The sequence below is a fragment of the Schistocerca piceifrons genome, chromosome 8 (assembly GCF_021461385.2).
Source record: "Schistocerca piceifrons isolate TAMUIC-IGC-003096 chromosome 8, iqSchPice1.1, whole genome shotgun sequence".
Taxonomy (NCBI): domain Eukaryota; kingdom Metazoa; phylum Arthropoda; class Insecta; order Orthoptera; family Acrididae; genus Schistocerca; species Schistocerca piceifrons.
Window position 1 is genome coordinate 151,955,279 of NC_060145.1, and position 22,914 is coordinate 151,978,192.

Below are 22,914 nucleotides of genomic sequence, written 5' to 3' on the forward strand. Positions count from 1 at the left end.
GTTCTAATTTACGGTTGGCCTGTAGGAGGATGCTCTGAACAGCCGGTGTGGATGTGGGAGAGGAAAGATTAAGGACTTTTATTAGGGATAGGAGTTGACAGGTGTGTTCATTGGCTGAGTTGATGTGTAGGTGAAGGATTAGGTGGGTGAGGGCAATGGATTGTTCAGTTTGGAACTGGTATAGGGACTGATGGAAGGAAGGGTTGCAGCCAGAGATGGGAACTTTAAGTGTGAGGCCTTTGGGGGTAATGCCAAATGTCAGACAAGCCTGAGAAAATAGAATATGGGAGCGTAATCTGGCTAGGGCGAAGGCATGTTTGCGGAGGGAATGTAAATAAAACTTAATGGGGTCGTTGTGGGGGTGTTGTGAGGGTGACATGGTATTAGAAGGTGGAAAGTGTAACATGAGGTGAAATGAAAATGAAAATAAAAATATATGGGGAGAGATGAAGGTGAACCGGAAAGTAACTGGAGATCTGGAATGAAAAAAGGCGAAAAGGTGTTGGTTACAGCTGGGCTATGTAGGACTTGGGTTGGTAGACAACGATGTGCATAAAGGTTAGGTGGTTGTGTTGCCGCCAAAACACGTAAAAGGACGGAGAAATTCGGGAAAATTTCGAAAAAACTGCGTGTAGTATATTAAAAGGAGTGGTTTTGTGGTGGCAGATTATGAAAATTAGGCTAACAATTGTCTGACTAAGAAATAATGACGTTAAAACCTGTGGGAAGCGGCTAAAAATTATAAGTGATGTGGGAAAAACGGAAATGGAAATAAAGCGAAAGTTATTAGAACTGGCCGAAATGGTTGTTTAAAAGGTGAAAGGAACTGTTTGTGAACTAGAAACGGTGGATATTATAGCGGCGGTAGTGCTGAAAGCGGAAAAAAAAAAAAAAATTTTTTTTGGTTATGGTTTGGAAGTGCGTTACGTATTATTGAGTATATATAGGCAGGATAAAATGGTATAGCAGATTACGGTAAAAAGGAGAAGGTGAATACAAAGTGAAACTACTGGCAAAAACAGAAAGAGGAAAATAAGACGACAGAATAGATTTCGAAATGCAACAGTGACAATAACAAACATAATTGTTGGATTCAAATGAATGATATCAATATAATAGAGGGAAACATTCCACGTGGGAAAAATTATATATAAAAACAAAGATGAGGTGACTTACCGAACGAAAGTGCTGGCAGGTCGATAGACACACAAACAAACACAAACATACACACAAAATTCAAGCTTTCGCAACAAACTGTTGCCTCATCAGAAAAGAGGGAAGGAGAGGGAAAGACGGAAGGAAGTGGGTTTTAAGGGTGAGGGTAAGGAGTCATTCCAATATAATTAATAATATTTAAATACTGCAAAGTGCCAATGTATCGGTCAGAAAACAAAACACTGAATAACATTTACATTACTGTGCTATTGAGTCAAAAGCGTATTTTTAGTTACAAGATGCACTTTTTTTTGTATAACTTCATAAAAACATTTAAAACATTGTCGTTCCACTACGGGCAAAGTAAGGCAGATGACAATTTAAACAAAATAAGGGATTATAAAGCAAACAAAACTCAAGCAAAATGAGGAATGGAAATAATGAATGCAATAACATGGACAAAAATATAGGGTGATAAAACACATCAAATTAAATCGAAGTTAACACACAAAAACAATTACAATCACATTCTCGTCGATTCTAAGTGAAAAAAGAATGATAGGAAGAAGAAATGTGAGCACTTTGAAAAAGTTAATACATCAAATAAAATGTGACGAAGGAAAAGAAATAAATACATTTAACCCTATTAACTGAATAAAAATAATGATCAAAGTCATTTTGATAACGAATTAAACATAAAAGATTTTAAATCGCATGAAGAGATTGATCCACAATCTCCTGTATATGTTGCCTATACTTTAACCATTACGCTGCACAACTAGTCTACTAAATATCCCTTTCTCAAAGCTGAAGAGCGTCATGTAAAATTCTAACCCCCCCCCCCCCCCCCTTATGATTACTCACAAATGAGTGCTCATCAGTGTGAATGGTGGCAGGGTGAGAGACCGGGGACCTTATCCTACATCACTGAATAAATGATTTCAGAACGTCAATCTCGTCGCTGGGGATCTCCCCTTGTCAGTGTCAAATATGATTTAATAGTGATGTACCTCTACACAGGGAAGTCTGCTAGTGGTTAAATGTAAAGAATGGTTTGCATGATTAAAATAACCCTCTTCAAGTCACTGTAGCATTTGATACCCCACTTCATATCTACATAATATTTTCACATGTGTCTTTCAATTTCAAAGGCAAGTAGAAGTTAAAATCATATGGTTACACAGAAGTAATATCTTGAATACAATTTTTTTCCTTATTTTCTTTTAAATGTTGCTGCAATACTATTATTACAGTTAGCAATGATAACTCTGGTTCCTTAAAACTGTATGTGAATCACTTTCTTACTTGTTTGCTGAGTAGCTGTGGCATCATGGTCACCAACTTCTAGTAATTCAACTGGTTCTGCTCTCTCTTCACCCTGAAGCACCAGGTCACCTGCTATAGGCTGTAAACCAAACTTCTGCATGCGCCTTGACACAACTTTGTTCCATATGAGGCTCTGATATGAATGCAGGTACATAAGACGTGTACCGCGAGGTATCTGTCAGGTTAAAAACAATCAAAATTAATTATAATAGTAACAAAATAAATAATCATGTAAAAAGTGAATCATCTTGAATGAAACCAGAATCCATCTACAAAATCACGAAGTTATGCAGCCACTGTAATCTTCAATAGAATTTTCTTAAGTTAACTGATCATGCTGCCACAATTTTAGATTTACGTGCAGTCACTGTTGCATGTGGCTTTTATCATGATGATGTAACAGTTGCTGAAACATTCATTTAGGTACACGTTACCAGATAGCAACAAGAGGAAGGCTTATCAAGGCCTGTAAACTAGCTTTTGCAACCAGACTTTCATCCATGCATCAAGATAAAGTTAAGCACTAGAAGAATTACAACAATCAGAGCTTCTATGAGACTTGAATTCACAATCCATTCTGGATCATCTGAATAAATTTTGACATGTTAAAGCCCCTTCATTAAGGTAACGTAAAATTCAGAAAGAATTAACTCTTTTCTTCATGAAATCTGAAACACATCGAACATCACTGTCCAGGGTGTCTACGTGGACAAGGAAAAAAAATTCCTGGATTTCCCGGTTAAAAAACACACTTTCTCCCGGATGACAGTATATTTTCCCCTATCACTCTTTTGAATGGTTATGGTTTTGTACACGGGCGTACAATTTCCCGGCACTTTAGAAAACGAAACTCAGAGAACAAGACACGTTTTGGAATTATCTTTGATGTGCGGCAACATGTAGGCTGCGTATTTTCGTATTACGAAAACATACATTGGAAATCCACCAAACGCCACATGTTACTTTCCGAACCATTGAAACCGAGATTTCGATGCGCTTTTGTAAGCCGTTCGTAACTCATGTCACGTGATCTCGCCAGCCGATGACAGAGGATATTCTGAGCATGGGACATGTGATGCAGTCAGCCAGTAGCAACATCAGTGTTAAGTAGCGTGTCAAACAGGGAAAGTTAATAGTTTAAATTAATATACATAGTGTTGTCACAAGAAAAGCAAAGCTTTCACATAAAATATTGGTCTCAAGCTGCAAGAGAAGCTAAGCTTTCGCATATACTGTTGATCTTTTTTGCGCGTGTTACACTTTAAGAGATATCATACAAATGTGCCTGTAAAATTTTTAATAATGACATAAATGTCTGATCTTCAGGGTTCGAGGGTTCGAAATGCTTCTAAATGGCTCGTCATCAGACACCTGATTTTTAAATGGAGTCAAACACTTTGTGATTTAATAAATTCACGGTCCATTCTTGTACGTAGTTCAACTTACGTAAAAGGATATTTACTTTGAAAGTAACGCTTTTCAAACCACCAATCGTAATATCTTCCCGCGACCTGTCACAAATAGGTTCATTTCAGCAGTTGCCAGAGAGTTCAGGTAACAGACGACACCGCGCTTGGGTAGATATCATGACGTAGGAAGCCCGTATGTACGTACGTGTAAAAGATCATCAATGAAAGATGATACAGCAAGAGCATTGGAATTTCGTGAACCATATTAAAATTGCAAATTTAAAGTGCATACTTAAAGGCACACTCGTATGTCCAGATTCCCAATGAAGTACCGTAAACCCCGACCTGATATTAAGCTTTTAAGTGTGGTTTTCAGGATGTAAATTTTCTTGGAGCACCAGGACTGTATTATATCATGTTTGGTTCTTTATTATGGCATAATGCCACACGTGCTAGAAAATGAAAACATGCACTTGAAATGCAGCGAACAGTTGAAGCTACCCAGTACTGTGGAATTAAACATTTCGTTTCAAATACATTGACTGCCTCTGCGGAAAAGATTAGCAAAAGTCAAATTTCTTTAGCAAACAGACAAAAATAACTTCATTGTTCCGCAAGGCGATTAATGCTTGACTGCCAGAAAGGTGGAAATAAAATAAAATCTGAAACTAATGACATATTTCAGCCTTTAGTAATTATGTGAATGTGTTTTAATCCACTTGATAGCTCCCGGCCACGGATATCCATTTTGTTTTCATTTGACGTGAGAGTAAACGAAGGGGAAACAGCAAAATCACTGAACGTAAACACGGGTCACGTGGAGACTACCCACTATAGCTCAGATTGCTCTGCGCATCAGCCCCGGATCTACGACATTTGCGAACCGGGTCAACACTAAAAAAAATTGAATTTTCAAAATATGTTCATCTTGTAGCTCACATCTTTCTGAAAAGTCTGAAACATAAAACATATGTATTCGAGGAAATGTAAGACATATTATTTGGTCTTAAGTACGCCCAAGTGCAGTTCCATGCCTCTTCATAAAGCATTTTTCTACTGCACGTCCAAACTATATTCAGGAGAGTGGAAATTGCAATGTCCTGTGGTGCCTCTCCTGCTCCCAGTCGGCCGGTTTGGCAGCCTCTCTTAAAAAAAAAAATCTTGCAATTAATAGCGGATGGGATTATTTGTAATCGAGAGAACAAGAACTCTTCAGAAAATCTGAACTCTTCATTGCCCCTTAATTAATAACTTGCTGTTTTGTGTGACATAAAATTAAATATAGGATACATAAAACCAGTACTGACAAGAGATAAGCAAGAAATTACACATTTCTTCAAACCTTAGCTCCTAGCATTTTTTTCTCTCTAATCTTGCTACAGCTTTACATGGCGTGTTTTCCTTTCTGTGGAAGGATCTTTTACCTCATCAAAGTTTGTCAAACGTTTTGCTACATGGAAAATCGAAATGTAGTTATCTAATACTGAAAAAGCTGTTAATACAAATAATACCCAAGACTGGTGTGGTTTCTCGATCTGATTACGTCTACTTTGTCACTGCCTGCTAGATAAAACAAAATAGGCCTTTCTAATACGGCAGCAATTTTATAACACACCAAATAAACGAGACTGTTTTGGCACAAATGGTCATTTTTATAACATGACAGAATATAATCCAATAAGTATTAATATGAAATGCCTATTAGGCCTACTACAAGCAAAAAGCTTTATGTTAGGAAATAGTTTCACATTTCATTCATATGCACCAGCTTCTCTAGCATGAGATCGAAAACTAGTATTACAAAATTTTTATATAAGTTTGAAATCGTCTTATTCTTCCGTAATTTGTGTGATGTCCTCGTTTCTTCTCCGTCCTAGTTCTGACAAACAATCCTGTCATCACCAATTCTGTAGCTATTGCTGCCACTGTCAAAATTTGTTCGCCGATTAACTTCACTAACCCTGCCAGAATCACTGGTTTGGTTCTCCCGCAATTATTCTCCGGTTAGGCATTGTTACGTGTACGCACAACACGTTTTCCGCATTACTTCCATAATAGAACTTAAGCGGCTGGTAGCCGGGAACGGTACTACTGGTCCTTACTAGTGTAGCGATCTGGCCAAACATTTTCTGTCAAAACTTCATTTTCTTGGACACACCGAGAAGATAATACATAATCTTTCTCACCTGTTATTCCTGTCAGTCGTTTATTTCCATTCTGATAGTATGAATCTATGGATTTCGCTAGTAATTATAACAACGCTTATCATTCGCACACCCAATCAGCCACATAATCAGACAGCAATTGCCACTCATCCATTTGGCTTTACTCCACTCAGTTCATATAGCCCCGTCCCCTTTTGTCTGTGGAAAGTTTATTTCTAGATGCGACGAGGATTCTCCCGACAGAGACATCACGTACACTAATGCATGCATTCAAAAGTCAGCTTATGATTCATTCAGAAATCAACTTAAAATGTGTTCAAAAACCAACAGAGAAGCGTTTCAAAATCATATGACTAATTGATAGGCAAACGTGTGCTGGATGCTAGGTACTTTGTGAAACAAGCTTTTTTTCCCCTCAATAATATGAATTAGGCACCCCCTTTTCCCGGAAGTATCTAGCTGCTTGCTGCGACTGCTTGCACAGCCAACAGCCACATTCCTGTTGACAGAAGCGGGAGAATCTACTACTCAAACGTGACTCTACTGCGCAAGCGCATGAGCCTGCGCGTTAACTGCTAAAACAAATCTAATGTAAACAGTTGCGACTTCACGCTCATTGGAGGCAATTTGTTGTTATGAAGCACTGCTAGTCTTCCTAAAGCCTTTGACACATTTTCAATCGGCAGACGCTTGCATGAGCACTTGTGTCGTCGTCGTATATGGCGCATTTCCTTTGCAATTTAAGTTATTTTCGTTTTTTTTCTCTCGTTTATGTTTTATTGTTGAAGTATTATTCTGCAGTAGCGGGATACAGTAATATCCTTTGTTAGTGTGTCGGTTCTTACTAGTCAAAGTTACAAAAATTTAACTGAAAACTAAAACAATGAAAAAATCCCGGAATTCTAAAAATATCCCGGGTTTTTCCCAGTTTTCTCCCGGATGAAAAAAATCCCGGGTTTTTCCCGGATCTCCCGGTTGGCCCGGGTCGTAGACACCCTGTTGACATAATTTTGAACTTCCCGCTTTTCAACAAGAAACCCTCCCTACACCAAATTCATTGTATTCGTGGCCACTGTTTGAAACAGTTGGCTCAATACATGAGTAAGTAACCAGTATAGTAACTGCCTTCAATTCTCACACTTACCTGAATCGCATGGATTACAAGCTGAATCCATTCAGACATTCCTATAAAACAGTCTGTACCTCTTTTTACACATCAATTTCTTCTTCAGGGCTACGCTTTTCTGAAACCTGGGATCAAATGAACCTTTGTCTTCCCATATTTTACTCCTACAAAAAGTAACGATGTCATATGGCCAAATATTGTTCTGGATGCCACCACACATGGTCCTGTTGAATGTAGTATGCCATTGCCTTCCTCCAATCTTCTGAACTGACTGACACCACCAGTTACAGGGGGCACTACAGTTTAACATGGATTCCGAACCATGTTGGAAGTCTGAATTTTTTCACACCAACAAACATTGCCAGAGCTGAATGAAGTGAAAAGTGACCCATAAAACTCTAGGGTTGATCAAGAAATAAGCCTTTGGATTTGTATATTTCATTCACTATAAGAACAAACCCAAACACAAACGCGATGACTGATCAGCAGCCATAGCACACATACACCAGTGTTTTTACACTCTTGGAAATAGGACCAATGAATGTATTAGGTGGTATCTTATTACGAAGTCGCTGCACATGAAACTTTAGAATATTCTAATGTATTAACAGGCATCAATGTTTTTCTTAATCATACTTTAGCTATGTAGTTTGCACTTCAAAAATCGCATACAGATGCAGTCTCTGTAGACACTACTTGTGCTCTGATTGTTACACTGTTAATACATACTGTGAAAATGGTTGACACTCCTTCCCGATTTGTAGTGAAATACATGCGCCTAACTCCATTAACACATGGCGCGAGACAAGTTCTTAATGTTTTTCATAAGATTACAAGCAAAATCTGCTTTGAAGGTTTTTTGGAGGCCTAGTATTTACTGAATACGTAAAAGTAACATATTAATATAATAGAGGGAAACATTCGACGTGGGAAAAATATATCTAAAAACAAAGATGATGTGACTTACCAAACGAAAGTGCTGGCAGGTCGATAGACACACAAACACACAAAATTCAAGCTTTCGCAACAAACTGTTGCCTCATCAGGAAAGAGGGAAGGAGAGGGAAAGACGAAAGGATGTGGGTTTTAAGGGAGAGGGTAGGGAGTCATTCCAATCCCGGGAGCGGAAAGACTTACCTTAGGGGGAAAAAAGGACGGGTATACACACTCGCGCGCGCGCGCGCGCACACACACACGCACGCACACACACACACGCACGCGCACACACACACATCCATCCACACATATACAGACACAAGCAGACATATTTAAATATGTCTGCTTGTGTCTGTATATGTGTGGATGGATGTGTGTGTGTGTGTGTGTGTGTGCGCGCGAGTGTATACCCGTCCTTTTTTCCCCCTAAGGTAAGTCTTTCCGCTCCCGGGATTGGAATGACTCCCTACCCTCTCCCTTAAAACCCACATCCTTTCGTCTTTCCCTCTCCTTCCCTCTTTCCTGATGAGTTTGTTGCGAAAGCTTGAATTTTGTGTGTATGTTTGTGTTTGTGTGTCTATCGACCTGCCAGCGCTTTCGTTTGGTAAGTCACATCATCTTTGTTTTTAGATATAAAGTAACAGATATGACATATATGGCACAATCGGTAACAATGGAGTACGATATACAAGTATACTATTGGGCACTTGACCAAATCTCACTGTGGACCTGTTTTTGTTCAGCTTGAATACCTATGTCATTAAAATATGAAAGTCATTAAATACATGCTAATTATCACATATTTAATCATCATTTACCTATAAAAGATGAGTGTCTTTTTGTTTCCAATTACATATTACATGTAAAATTCCAGTTTTGCTTGCAAATATAAATTCTTAATTATCGACAATTTATAAAATACTGTTAAAGATTGTTTAAGTTAGGAAAACCTTACACAAATTTTGTGAAGAAAAATGGAAACAACCAAAGACATTTTATCTGGATATGTCCACTGTTTTATACTACAGTTGTGGTCTCACATGAGCCAGAGTGGTAAGTGTCATAGAAACATGGAAAACAACAATTTTCATGGCATCTAGCACGCTTGTTGATCACCTCATTATCAACATGGTGCACGACAGTTCCAGCACTGAAATGCATTCCTCGATCCATTCCTCAGAGTCAGATATGGAAGCAGTTCAGAGATTACCAGATAACTGATTGTTATACCTTCAGTGGCTTCAATATTTAATTTTCATCTTACGTTCTCCGATTTTAGGTATTTTTATTTTATTTTGATGCCATAAAATTGAAACCTCTGTGGAAAACCCATAACATCAATGTTAACAATTCTCTGATTTTACATTTCTTCCTAGTAAGGTTTATCTCAATTCTACATTCTTGCTTGACTTTATTTCGTTCTCTCCCTACCGAAATTTGATGTGACTGAACAGGATGTAAGTGGCATAAAAAACAAAACATTCACACCACAGATTTTAGCTTCACTGCACAGTTATGATAAGACAACTGTTAGGTAGCGGCAGCAATGGAAAAACACAAGTTGACGCGAAGTGTTCTGGATTGTGCCAATACATGACAAAGGGGCCCAGTTGCCACCTATTCTTGTGCCACTTATAGTTCAGTCTTGACTTTTTGCATGTATTTCCAATACTGATCACAACCTTCCAAATTCAAACACTGAATCCCAAAAGATGTGCTCAGTCAGAATCAATGAAACACTGGCCATTTCCAGCCAGTGACCTCTTTATCGGCTGGCGACTTAAACATGACCCAACATCTAGCGCAGCCACCACACCACTTGCACAGTTTGTTTAGCTCACTATGTCATAAGTTTACAGATCTTGGCCTAAGTAACATTAAAAATTCCTAAAGCACTGGATTATAAACAGGCACAGAAGCTGTAAATCACAGCTGATGCAAGAATTTCATTCTCCTCCTCCTAGGTAACAATTTAACCAACACTTATAACATCAACTGACATAACTAAATTTCCAATTCATAAATAAACATGAAACAAATTTCAAAATTTTACATCATATAATGGACCTATTAGGAAGAAAAAGTGGATTTTGCCACTAGTAATAATCTAGGGTACGTAATTGAAAAGATTATCACTTTTGCTGATATAATGATGATTGAGCCATTTCACAACATAGTACTGTCACAAATTATAACTTAAGACACGCAGTTTTGAGGGCTCTTTCATTTTATGTTAAACTCAAAATCTTTCATTTTATGTTAAACTCAAAATCTTTCATTTTATGTTAAACTCAAAATCTTTCATTTTATGTTAAACTCAAAATCTTTCATTTTATGTTAAACTCAAAAATAGCAAACATTTATAGCCTATATGGTGAAATAAACTGCAAACTATCAAATACAGTGAAAATTGCTGGATTACAACACCTCAGAGGTTTGTAACATCTCAGATGTTTGTTTTCTGCCTGAAGTCAATACCCGCACAGCAAGATGATGTCAAACTAATGCAATGCATACAAATGTATAAAGAGCAAGCTTATTTGTTGGCGTGTTCCAGAGTACAGCTGATGTGATCAGTGTATGGCAAATGGAGTGACTGGCTTCCACTTAGGTTTAATTTATATACTTACATCATGTATGTTCTTCACTACTGTGCATTAATTTTACATAAATTTCTGTTTGGGGCCTGTTGATAGAATCTGGACTGTACTGTGCCTCTAACAACTGCAGCCAATGTAAGCTACTCCATTTGCTATATGCGGCGCCACAATTAACAGGATATGTTAACTGAACAGTTGTGCGATGGCTTGTTTGTCTTTGTCACAGTCCTCCATTGTGTTCAATGTGCTGTAATGGCAGCAATTGTTATAAATGTAATGGGTTGCTGGGACAAAGAAACACTTAAATCACAGCAGGCTGAACTTTATTTCATATTCACTGGCGTTAGTAAGTACCACACATGATGGGAAAACCTGTGCGTGTATATGTGCTTGCATGAAACCATCTGTGTTGCACTACAGCAAGCGATGAGTTCGAAGTGCAAATGGCGCGCACTGGCACCACCGCAGAATGCTCCACTTCCAACCGCTCAGCACAATGAACAAGTAAAAGTTTACAATAAATACACTAGAGGTCACTGCCCTTGCATCACCAGAGTATTGGTTACACAAGGAAAACACCCCCCCCCCCCCTCCCACCTAGATTCAGACACCTTTCACCATATTTCACACTTTTCAATTTAATTCACCATGTTTATCAATTTTTGCTTTTTTTCTGGATGAGTGCAAAGGGAAGATCTCTCAAAAACATATGTTCTGACATATGGTTTGTGGTCATAGCATGTCGGAAAACATGCTTGATTACCTTGTACCTAGATAACAATTTCAATTTTTTGATGAGTTCTTATTTTCTGTTACATGTCTGGTTTTTATGTAAAAAAAAATCTGATTATAGAATGTATTGGCAAGGATTACGATTTTTAATCATGTATGCCAATTACATATGTTTTTGCTTGTATTTTGGAGGTTAAAACTAACCTTGATTCTGCATTTTCCTCAATTTTGCATTTTTAAAAGTCTGGATTGCATAGAAACTTAAAATAGGGGTTTCACTGTACATGGTGAAATCTCTGGGATATGCTTTTACATCACACACAGCTCTCGCAGAAAAATTACCATGTGTCACCTAAGAATTGTTTTGCCGGATTTTATCATTTATTATTTCATTCTGTTTGAAAATTAAATGACATTGGTTGCTATGTTGTTTCTCTCTCTTCTCTCATGATATCGTAACTGCAACTGTTCACATCACTGTAGATTAGTTGAACCACTTGGCTGGCCAATGCTACCCAAGAAGTTAAATGCACTGGTAAAGCTGTTGCCCAGTGTCATCGCTGAGTCGATGTACGCATTACGCCCAGCATAAAACTTATGCTTATTATCAAACTTGACTGTATCCAAGAGTGCTTGGCTTCAGCATCATGTGAAATTAAACCCAATGAAGTTCCAGCAAATGCGAAAGAATACATAGTGTAATGTTTATATCAGGTATCTTCTTACAATGAAAGAGAGATAGTCTGGCACTTTACCACTCTGCCATACCCACGCAACACAGAATTATGAGTTTAGTCATCCACCTAATTTAAGCAACAGCGTGGTTAGATTTTAAACTGTTGCTCAACCAATTTCTTGGCATACAGTTCATATCTGGATCAATCCACGTCAGTTGGCAAAGTGCTCCTAACATGACCCTTTCTTGTCTGACAAATATTTCACGTGCACACCTGGCAGAAATAAAACTAAGCTGTCCAAAATCTGAGTCCAAGATATAAATAGTTAAAAGATTTTAGGAAATGTTTAGTGGATTGTTGCTTAAAGATGTGTTGAAGCAGCAGAGAATCAAACAGGTTAACAGAGAAGGCACAGCAGAATTCCTTGGTAATATATGAGATCAAATTTAACAGATGAAACAACAAGATATAAAAACTCAGCAAGGGGAGCAAGTAGAGGGGAATGTAGATGTCTAAAAAAATAAGACTGACATATTTCTTACTGGCAAAGTAGTAAGATCTAAAGGACAAATGCAAGGTTGTGGAAGTATGCATGAGTAGGAAAAATAAATGTTGCCTACAGCAAAATGAAAAAGTCCTTTGGAGGAAAGAGAAGATACATGGCAAGCCGGTATTAACAAAGATAAAACTGAAAGGTGGAAGGAATATGTAGGAGGACTATACTATGAAAATGAACCAATATTATAGAAAGGGAAGAAGCAGCAGATCTGAAGAAATAGGAAATATGACGCTGCAAGAAGAATTTGACAGAGTATAAAGAGACCTAAGGTTACACAAGGCACATGGGGTATATGACATTCCTTCAGAGTTACTGAGATCCTTGGAAGGCGTATCATAACAAAACTATTCTACCTAATATGCAAGTTATATGAGGCAAGAAAAATACCGAAAGACTTAAAGCAGAAAGTATAACTTTCTATTCCACAGAAGACAGGTGCTGACAGGCATGAATAGTACCCAAGCCATCAGTTTAAGGGGTCATGGCTCAAAACACTAACATGAATTATTTGCAAAAAATGGAAAACCTGGTAGAAAGATGATCTCATGGAATGCTTGTTCATCATTGTTTGACAAAAACACGGAACAGTTACATTGTTTCAGCCACCATATTTCCCAAAAGAGCTTGGGTGGCAAGGCGCACTTGTGTGTGTGTGTGTGTGTGTGTGTGTGTGTGTGTGTGTGTGTGTGTGTAGAGGGATGGGGGCACATTCTGAAACTCTATAATCACTAACTCTAGTGTGTACAAGACATACGATGGTGGAAGAATTCACTGCTGAACAGCAAAGGACAAAAAACTAACATTAAAAATTATTGCAGTATCACCCAAGCCTCCACTTGTGAAGTCCTCCATCTAAAACCATACCAGACTGCTGCAAAGTATTTTTGCCCACAAAATCTTAGGCAATCAAGAGCATACTTAATTAGCCTGAAACATTGCCTGTAGGTAGTTGTCAAAACAGTATTAAACAGGCTTGTTACATCCACTGACAATAGACAGTCGATAGTAGGTAAGTAAAGCTAGACAGTCGATAGTAGGTAAATAAAGCATCTATCAAATTGGCAGGTTTCAACTTAACAGTACTTCACCACACTAGCAGTACTAGAACTTCGCATCTCCCTCCCCATAACTGACAACCTTCAATTTCCTAGCTTTAGTAGTAGTATTAGCAATTTTTTCTTCCAAACATTTTACAATGATAATGGATTTGTCAGCTTAATACAAAGATAAACTTACAGTAAAACCCCAAAATTAACAAAACTGCTTTTAAGGGAATACCATTTTTAACAAATATTTCCATTGACCACAGCAAAACTCCTGTAAGAACAGTGTTATTCATTCCAACTTTTAATGAACCCAGCTTTAAGAGAAGTATACTCTTAAGGAATAAATATGAAATATTCTGCAAACTAAAATCCAGTTTTTATGCAATTCCTAACATATCCAAGTAAGTTTACAATTTCTTTCAGTTTCACACAGGTCGTACTTTGTGTTAAGTGAAAGAAATAAATGGTAACTCATTGTTTCGGTCAGCAAGTACCTAGTTCTTACCTTTTCAGTCAATAACTGTAGCTCCCTTCTAGTGATACTGGCAAATGTATTACACAAATCAGAAACAGATTTCTGCTCTGCCTACCGTACAGTCTGGGTCATGTCATCTGATGTCAGTCACCCAGTCTAAAAAGAGTGAGCCGAGAGATTACGTTTTTTACTGTCAAATTTACCAGCTTTACTTTTGTAGATTTATAGTCTGCATTCAGAGAAAGCTTACAACTTAGCAAAAGCTGATGATAATCGATGACATCTAGATAGTCTTAATGTACAATTTTCTGACATTGCAAAGAAGCAGGATTTGGTACCATCTTCATTGTGCATACTCAAAAAGAAACAAGTGCCCTAAAATACCAGAGCTAGTGTTTCCTCTGGATCCAAAAGAAAGAACACTTACCATGTCAATGTTGAATGATGTGGAAAACATTCTTTTAAAATGCTTTCAATGAAAGGTGGGAGCATTCCTACAAGTGAAAACATGCTTCAACAGAAGGCTCATGTAACAGTCCTGAATAGTCCTCAAGACCAGTGTTGAATAATAAAGTGCATTGAATGGCTGACTGAGTCATTTTACAAGAACAACATAATTTCTCACTTCAGAGTAAGAGTGGGGAAAGTAAGGCTACGGGCACAGAAAGTGTAAACCCTTGTAAAAACATTACATTACCACAGCTGATAGAGGCTTCTAAGCCAAGACATATTTTCAACACAGATGAAACTGGCAATTTATTTCCTGCAAAAATGTGTTCTAAGGAAGGAAGGAAGGAAGTTAGAAAAGGATGACTGCAGTGTTGTGAGAAAACAGCAACAGAAGTGAAAAGTTGCCTCCACTAGTAACAATTTTAAAACTTCCTGGTGTTTCAAACACATAAGAACACTAACCTTGTACTTACAAGTACAATGGCAATGCCTGGATGTTGTCAAAAATCGAAGATTTCTCAGGCAGTTAAGATACCAAAATGGCTACAGCGGGGACGGAAATAGTACTTACTATCAACTTATGGCCTGTAAAGCCCTAGGAAGCACTATTTCTGAGAAATGTAAATGATGTGTTTCCTCCTCTGAACTGCAGAAGTCATCTGCAGCTTTGAACCTGGGCATAATACACTTTGTTAAAGCCAAATACAGAGTAGCAGATGCACGGAAGTCAATTTGATTTCTTGAGAGGAAGTAAGTGACGATACTCAATATTCTACAGGCTATGCGTATGTTTGATGTCATCTGGAACTATGTAACACAATAGCTTGTGTTAAAATTGTTTTGCGAAAGCTCATTATGTACATCAGTTGCTGTTAACCATTGTTCCAGAAGAAGAATGGAATAGCACCAGAGATATTCCTGAAAATATGATATTCCAGGACCTTGTCTGTTGTGCTGACAATGTCCTGACTTTCATGCCTGAGATGAATGTGAGAGGTTTGCAGAACTCGTGAAGGAACTCTGAGCTAGGAAATGGTGGTAACAATAACACAGACCAAGAAGAAGAGGAGGCCTTCGCACCAAGTGTTGTGCAAGGAACTCATGACATCAGAAATTTCTTTTCATCACGTACTACTTTTCTTCTTTAAACGAAGATATAACAATTCTAATATAAACCAACTGGAGTGACAATTTGTCACTACAATATGCAAAGCGCAAAAAAAACTATTCTTGTTTTTTAAAAAAAGGATGTTTTCTGTGATCACTCCTTTCATGCACTTGGGAATAAAACCCTTTTAAGGAAAAAGCATTTGGGTCCTCAGATGCAATAAAAATGGGTTTTACGATATATACCTTGAATTACTAGAAATTATAACGACACAACAGACAAAACTGCAGTTCCGCAAGATCTACTAACAAAACATCAATCTCCTTAGGATCACAGTAAAAAATAACAAAGATAATTTTCAATAATAGTTTCTTAAAGGTACACTTACATTATCCAAAGCATTTAAATAGTTCTTAGGTCCATGACGGCTGAGTCCAAGAAGCAATTTCCCTTCGATCATCTTGTCCTTATTGCGTAGAATTTTTATCGCCTTAGCTGGATCCCTTGTCTCCCACCAAACTTTACGAGCTTCAGCTAAAAAACGTAGTGGCTCACCATCTCTTGGTTTCAGGATGAGTTCCACTGCCTGCAAATTATTGGAATTGTTTGCATTTTGCATTCAACATGCACAAGCTAAGTTACACAGGAGGTAATTCTACTAATAATACATACAAAGCTAATGTGCTACTAATTATTTTACATCTTTTTAAAATAATTTCTAATGCTACACCAACTACACCAATTTGTGTTGCTGCCATCTCCTATCTTTTACTTTGGGAGTCTATAGCTGCCATCACAATACCAATTAGCACACTGGTCTCTTATGTCTATCAAGAATTGGTCCATTAATCTCTTGTGCTCACAGGAAGAAGGTTGCGTATTGTAATGGATAAAGCCAGCTACCATTCCATGCCAGCTGATGGACCACATCTTTAAACTGGTGTAAAGCAGACATCACGGACTGGCTTCAGAAGAAGGGCATCAGTTTACCCCTGCTGAAGCTAAATATGAACTTTTATCCAAGTCAGAGGTAAAGGGTATGATGGAGATCTATGAGTTGGACCACCTAGCAAAGACAGAGACATGAAGTTGTCCAACTACTGTCATAACTGTCAGTACAGTCCTATGGAGTTGGTATGGGCTAAAGTTAAACAGAATGTAAACTGTGTACGAAGTAAAAGGTGCACAACTAATACCGCAAGAGACCTCCACCAGACAGGCACAACCTCACCCGGCACCACTGAGTATGTGCAGCACCCTCCAGATGATACTCATAAATGTTACCTCTTCCTGCTTCCGTGCCACTTTCTCCAGTGCGATGTATGTGTCCACCTATAGTGTGGCCAGCCACCATTGGGAGTGCTGTCAACTGCAAGTGGCACTGCTGCTGCCATGTACTGGTTGACATGGAAATCATTCTGCTGAAACGTTCTGCTGTTACAGTACTGCCCTATCAGACTGGTGTGTAATTATCATAGCAAACAATGGCTACCTCTACGAAACTATAGCAAATAAATGCTTTTCTGCTACTGTGGATCTTTGGGCAGGATTAACAGTAACATTCAGTCACTACATTCACAGTAATATTGCAAAAAGGAGCGAGTTTCACGATTGTCAATGTTGAGTGTCTAATACATGAAGCTCTGGTCTGCATCACAATAGAAGAGCTGTCAAAATGCTGAAGACACATGGAGGAGAAGTGCGCAAAAGACTACACTAAGCAATATTTCAGAGATGCTATAGTGGAATAAATTTTAAACAATTGAGTGAAAACACCAACAGTGAATTTGAATCACAATAAGAGGACGAAAAAATTTAAGTACAGTAAGTATAAAATATTGAACACCATTCAGAATTTAACTGCTGATAATTAGCCAAGCCAATATTTCTACCTCATTGTACATTTTTTTCCTTATAGAGGGTCCTGCGCATACGTTTCCATGTACAAAAAAGCTTTAGACATCTGAAACTAAACAAATGAAACAAAACAGTAATTGTTTTGCATAAAATTTATTTTTAGAAACATTAGGGTACTGATTAAAATTTTAGGTAAATCTGTCAAGAACTCTGACATTTTGGCAACAATATTTCCCCTTCGTAAATTTGACATTTATGTATATATTATACATTTTTGTTGTTGTTGTTAGGGTCTTCAGACCAGGCTGGTTTGAAGTAGCTCTCAACGCTATTCTATCGTGTGCAAGCCTCTTTATGTCCCAACAACTATTGCAACCTACATCCTTTTCAATCTGCTTAATGTTTAATCTCTTGGTCACCCTTTACAATTTTTACCACCCACACTTCCCTCCAGTGCTACACTGGTGATTCCTTGATGCCTCAGATTGTGTCCTGTCAACCAATCCCTCCTCCTAGTCAGGTTGTGCCACAAATTTCTTTTTTTTCCAATTCCATTCAGTACCTCCTCATTAGTTACATGATCTACACATATAACCTTCAGCATTCTTCTGTAGCACCACATTTCAGGGGCTTCTACCCTCTTCTTGTCTAAACTGTTATCATTCATGTTTAACTTCCATACATGGCTACATTGCACACAAATAAGCTCAGGTGACACTTCCTACCATTGAAGCCTATATTCAGTGTCAACAAATATCTCTTTTTTTTTTTTTTTTTTTTTTTTTTGACACTGCCATTCTACATTTTATATCTTTTCTACTTTGGCCATAATCAGTTATTTTGCAGCACAAACAGCTAAATTTATCTGCTATTTTAAGGGTCTCATTTCCTAATCTAATTTTACTCAGCATCATCTGATTTAATTCAGCTACATTCCGTTATCCATGTTTTGCTTTTGTTTATTTTCACCTTATAGGTTCCTTTCCCCCCCATGAACCATGGACCTTGCCGTTGGTGGGGAGGCTTGCGTGCCTCAGCGATACAGATAGCCGTATCGTAGGTGCAACCACAACGGAGGGGTATCTGTTGAGAGGCCAGACAAACGTGTGGTTCCTGAAGAGGGGCAGCAGCCTTTTCAGTAGTTGCAAGGGCAACAGTCTGGATGACTGACTGATCTGGCCTTGTAACAATAACCAAAACGGCCTTGCTGTGCTGGTACTGCGAACGGCTGAAAGCAAGGGGAAACTACAGCCGTAATTTTTCCCGAGGGCATGCAGCTTTACTGTATGATTACATGATGATGGCGTCCTCTTGGGTAAAATATTCCGGAGGTAAAATAGTCCCCCATTCAGATCTCCGGGCGGGGACTACTCAAGAGGATGTCGTTATCAGGAGAAAGAAAACTGGTGTTCTACGGATCGGAGCGTGGAATGTCCGATCCCTTAATCGGGCAGGTAGGTTAGAAAATTTAAAAAGGGAAATGGATAGGTTGAAGTTAGATATAGTGGGAATTAGTGAAGTTCGGTGGCAGGAGGAACAAGACTTCTGGTCAGGTGACTACAGGGTTATAAACACAAAATCAAATAGGGGTAATGCAGGAGTAGGTTTAATAATGAATAGGAAAATAGGAATGCGGGTAAGCTACTACAAACAGCATAGTGAACGCATTATTGTGGCCAAGATAGATACGAAGCCCACACCTACTACAGTAGTACAAGTTTATATGCCAACTAGCTCTGCAGACGACGAAGAAATTGAAGAAATGTATGATGAAATAAAAGAAATTATTCAGATTGTGAAGGGAGACGAAAATTTAATAGTCATGGGTGACTGGAATTCGAGTGTAGGAAAAGGGAGAGAAGGAAACATAGTAGGTGAATATGGATTGGGGGACAGAAATGAAAGAGGAAGCCGCCTGGTCGAATTTTGCACAGAGCACAACATAATCATAACTAACACTTGGTTTAAGAATCATGAAAGAAGGTTGTATACATGGAAGAACCCTGGAGATACTAAAAGGTATCAGATAGATTATATAATGGTAAGACAGAGATTTAGGAACCAGGTTTTAAATTGTAAGACATTTCCAGGGGCAGATGTGGACTCTGACCACAATCTATTGGTTATGACCTGTAGATTAAAACTGAAGAAACTGCAAAAAGGTGGGAATTTAAGGAGATGGGACCTGGATAAACTAAAAGAACCAGAGGTTGTACAGAGATTCAGGGAGAGCATAAGGGAGCAATTGACAGGAATGGGGGAAATAAATACAGTAGAAGAAGAATGGGTAGCTTTGAGGGATGAAGTAGTGAAGGCAGCAGAGGATCAAGTAGGTAAAAAGACGAGGGCTAGTAGAAATCTTAACAGAAGGAATATTGAATTTAATTGATGAAAGGAGAAAATATAAAAATGCAGTAAGTGAAACAGGCAAAAAGGAATACAAACGTCTCAAAAATGAGATCGACAGGAAGTGCAAAATGGCTAAGCAGGGATGGCTACAGGACAAATGTAAGGATGTAGAGGCCTATCTCACTAGTGGTAAGATAGATACCGCCTACAGGAAAATTAAAGAGACCTTTGGAGATAAGAGAACGACTTGTATGAATATCAAGGGCTCAGATGGAAACCCAGTTCTAAGCAAAGAAGGGAAAGCAGAAAGGTGGAAGGAGTATATAGAGGGTCTATACAAGGGCGATGTACTTGAGGACAATATTATAGAAATGGAAGAGGATGTAGATGAAGATGAAATGGGAGGTAAGATACTGCGTGAAGAGTTTGACAGAGCACTGAAAGACCTGAGTCGAAACAAGGCCCCCGGAGTAGACAATATTCCACTGGAACTACTGACGGCCGTGGGAGAGCCAGTCCTGACAAAACTCTACCATCTGGCGAGCAAGATGTATGAAACAGGCGAAATACCCTCAGACTTCAAGAAGAATATAATAATTCCAATCCCAAAGAAAGCAGGTGTTGACAGATGTGAAAAATACCAAACTATCAGCTTAATAAGTCACAGCTGCAAAATACTAACACGAATTCTTTACAGACGAATGGAAAAACTAGTAGAAGCCAACCTCGGGGAAGATCAGTTTGGATTCCGTAGAAACACTGGAACATGTGAGGCAATACTGACCTTACGACTTATCTTAGAAGAAAGATTAAGGAAAGGCAAACCTACGTTTCTAGCATTTGTAGACTTAGAGAAAGCTTTTGACAATGTTGACTGGAATACTCTCTTTCAAATTCTAAAGGTGGCAGGGGTAAAATACAGGGAGCGAAAGGCTATTTACAATTTGTACAGAAACCAGATGGCAGTTATAAGAGTCGAGGGGCATGAAAGGGAAGCAGTGGTTGGGAAAGGAGTGAGACAGGGTTGTAGCCTCTCCCCGACGTTGTTCAATCTGTATATTGAGCAAGCAGTAAAGGAAACAAAAGAAAAATTCGGAGTAGGTATTAAAATTCATGGAGAAGAAATAAAAACTTTGAGGTTCGCCGATGACATTGTAATTCTGTCAGAGACAGCAAAGGACTTGGAAGAGCAGTTGAATGGAATGGACAGTGTCTTGAAAGGAGGATATAAGATGAACATCAACAAAAGCAAAACACGGATAATGGAATGTAGTCGAATTAAGTCGGGTGATGCTGAGGGAATTAGATTAGGAAATGAGGCACTTAAAGTAGTAAAGGAGTTTTGCTATTTGGGGAGCAAAATAACTGATGATGGTCGAAGTAGAGAGGATATAAAATGTAGGCTGGCAATGGCAAGGAAAGCGTTTCTGAAGAAGAGAAATTTGTTAACATCCAGTACTGATTTAAGTGTCAGGAAGTCATTTCTGAAAGTATTTGTATGGAGTGTAGCCATGTATGGAAGTGAAACATGGACGATAAGTAGTTTGGACAAGAAGAGAATAGAAGCTTTCGAAATGTGGTGCTACAGAAGAATGCTGAAGATTAGATGGGTAGATCACATAACTAATGAGGAAGTATTGAATAGGATTGGGGAGAAGAGAAGTTTGTGGCACAACTTGACCAGAAGAAGGGATCGGTTGGTAGGACATGTTCTGAGGCATCAAGGGATCACCAATTTAGTATTGGAGGGCAGCGTGGAGGGTAAAAATCGTAGAGGGAGACCAAGAGATGAATACACTAAGCAGATTCAGAAGGATGTAGGTTGCAGTAGGTACTGGGAGATGAAAAAGCTTGCACAGGATAGAGTAGCAGCATGGAGAGCTGCATCAAACCAGTCTCAGGACTGAAGACCACAACAACAACAACAACAACAGGTTCCTTTCACGGCACTGTCCATTCCATTCAACTGCTCTTCCAAGTCTTCCCCATTTCTGAAAGAATTACAACATCACTGGCAAACCTCAGAGTTTTTACGTCTTCTCCTTGGATGTTAAATCCTACTCCAAATTTTTCTTTGGTTTCATTCGCTGCCTGCTCAGTGTACAGATGGAATAGCATCGGGGATAGGCTACAATCATGTCTCACTCCTTTCTCAACTATGTAATATTCCTGGCTTTACAGCCATCATATTCAGCTACAGGAAGCTGCTCTTAGAGCAGTTGAGAAGGCACCAGTGACAAGATGATGTAATGCGGTGTGAGGTACTGATGACAGATGGTTTGCTCTTTATGGGTATCATGAGAAAGACTGCCTAAATTGTGGTTCTTGTCTGTGATTGGCTACTGCGTTCAGAGGTTGTGCGCCAAAATGATAATCTTCTCTTCTCTTAATAATATTAAAAAATCTAAACAATGTATTTACTTGCAAAAGCAATACTTGTAAAAGCATCTCTCAGTAGCAGGCTATCATGCCACTATTTCAAAAGTGTTAATTGCCAGAATAGTAAACAGTCACTAAACGAAAAGGCAGACAAAGCACTTCAGAGATATTCGAATTGCACCTAGCTTCGATGGTGAGCGAAATGATTTGGCTGTAAGATCAGAGCTGTTTCAGCAATTATGGAAAACAGACATGTTGGTTACCGTGGTCGGTGCCAAGCAAGACTTTATTAGCAATCTCTGATTTGTAAATGTGAGCACTGGTTCAGCAGTCTCGGAAGACACTCTCATATTGTCTGCCTAAATCGTATCGGTTAACGACTTATTTGGATGTGTAATTGAGAACAATTTTATGGTAACTACGCAAAAAGGTAGTTCATTGTTTTGGTTTTTTTGATGGGTATGTGAAGAATGAAAATTGTTTGTGATCCAGAAAGTGGAATATAACTGTGCAGTTTCTCATATTCTACTAACAAGAAGCAAGTGGCAGCCCATATAAACAAACT

The 22,914-nt window shown here is 38.5% G+C and overlaps 1 protein-coding gene across 2 annotated transcripts in view; it reads right to left on the minus strand.

Moving 5' to 3' along the window:
* Nucleotides 1–22,914, minus strand: part of LOC124711314 — a 158,683-nt gene that overhangs the window by 67,688 nt on the left and 68,081 nt on the right. For both annotated transcript variants that reach the window (XM_047241332.1, XM_047241331.1), the window contains exons 8-9: nucleotides 16,153–16,350; nucleotides 2,461–2,656 (exon numbers count right to left, since the gene is read on the minus strand). In XM_047241332.1, the coding sequence (XP_047097288.1) occupies nucleotides 2,461–2,656; nucleotides 16,153–16,350 (394 nt within the window). The remainder of the gene's footprint in view (nucleotides 1–2,460; nucleotides 2,657–16,152; nucleotides 16,351–22,914) is intronic.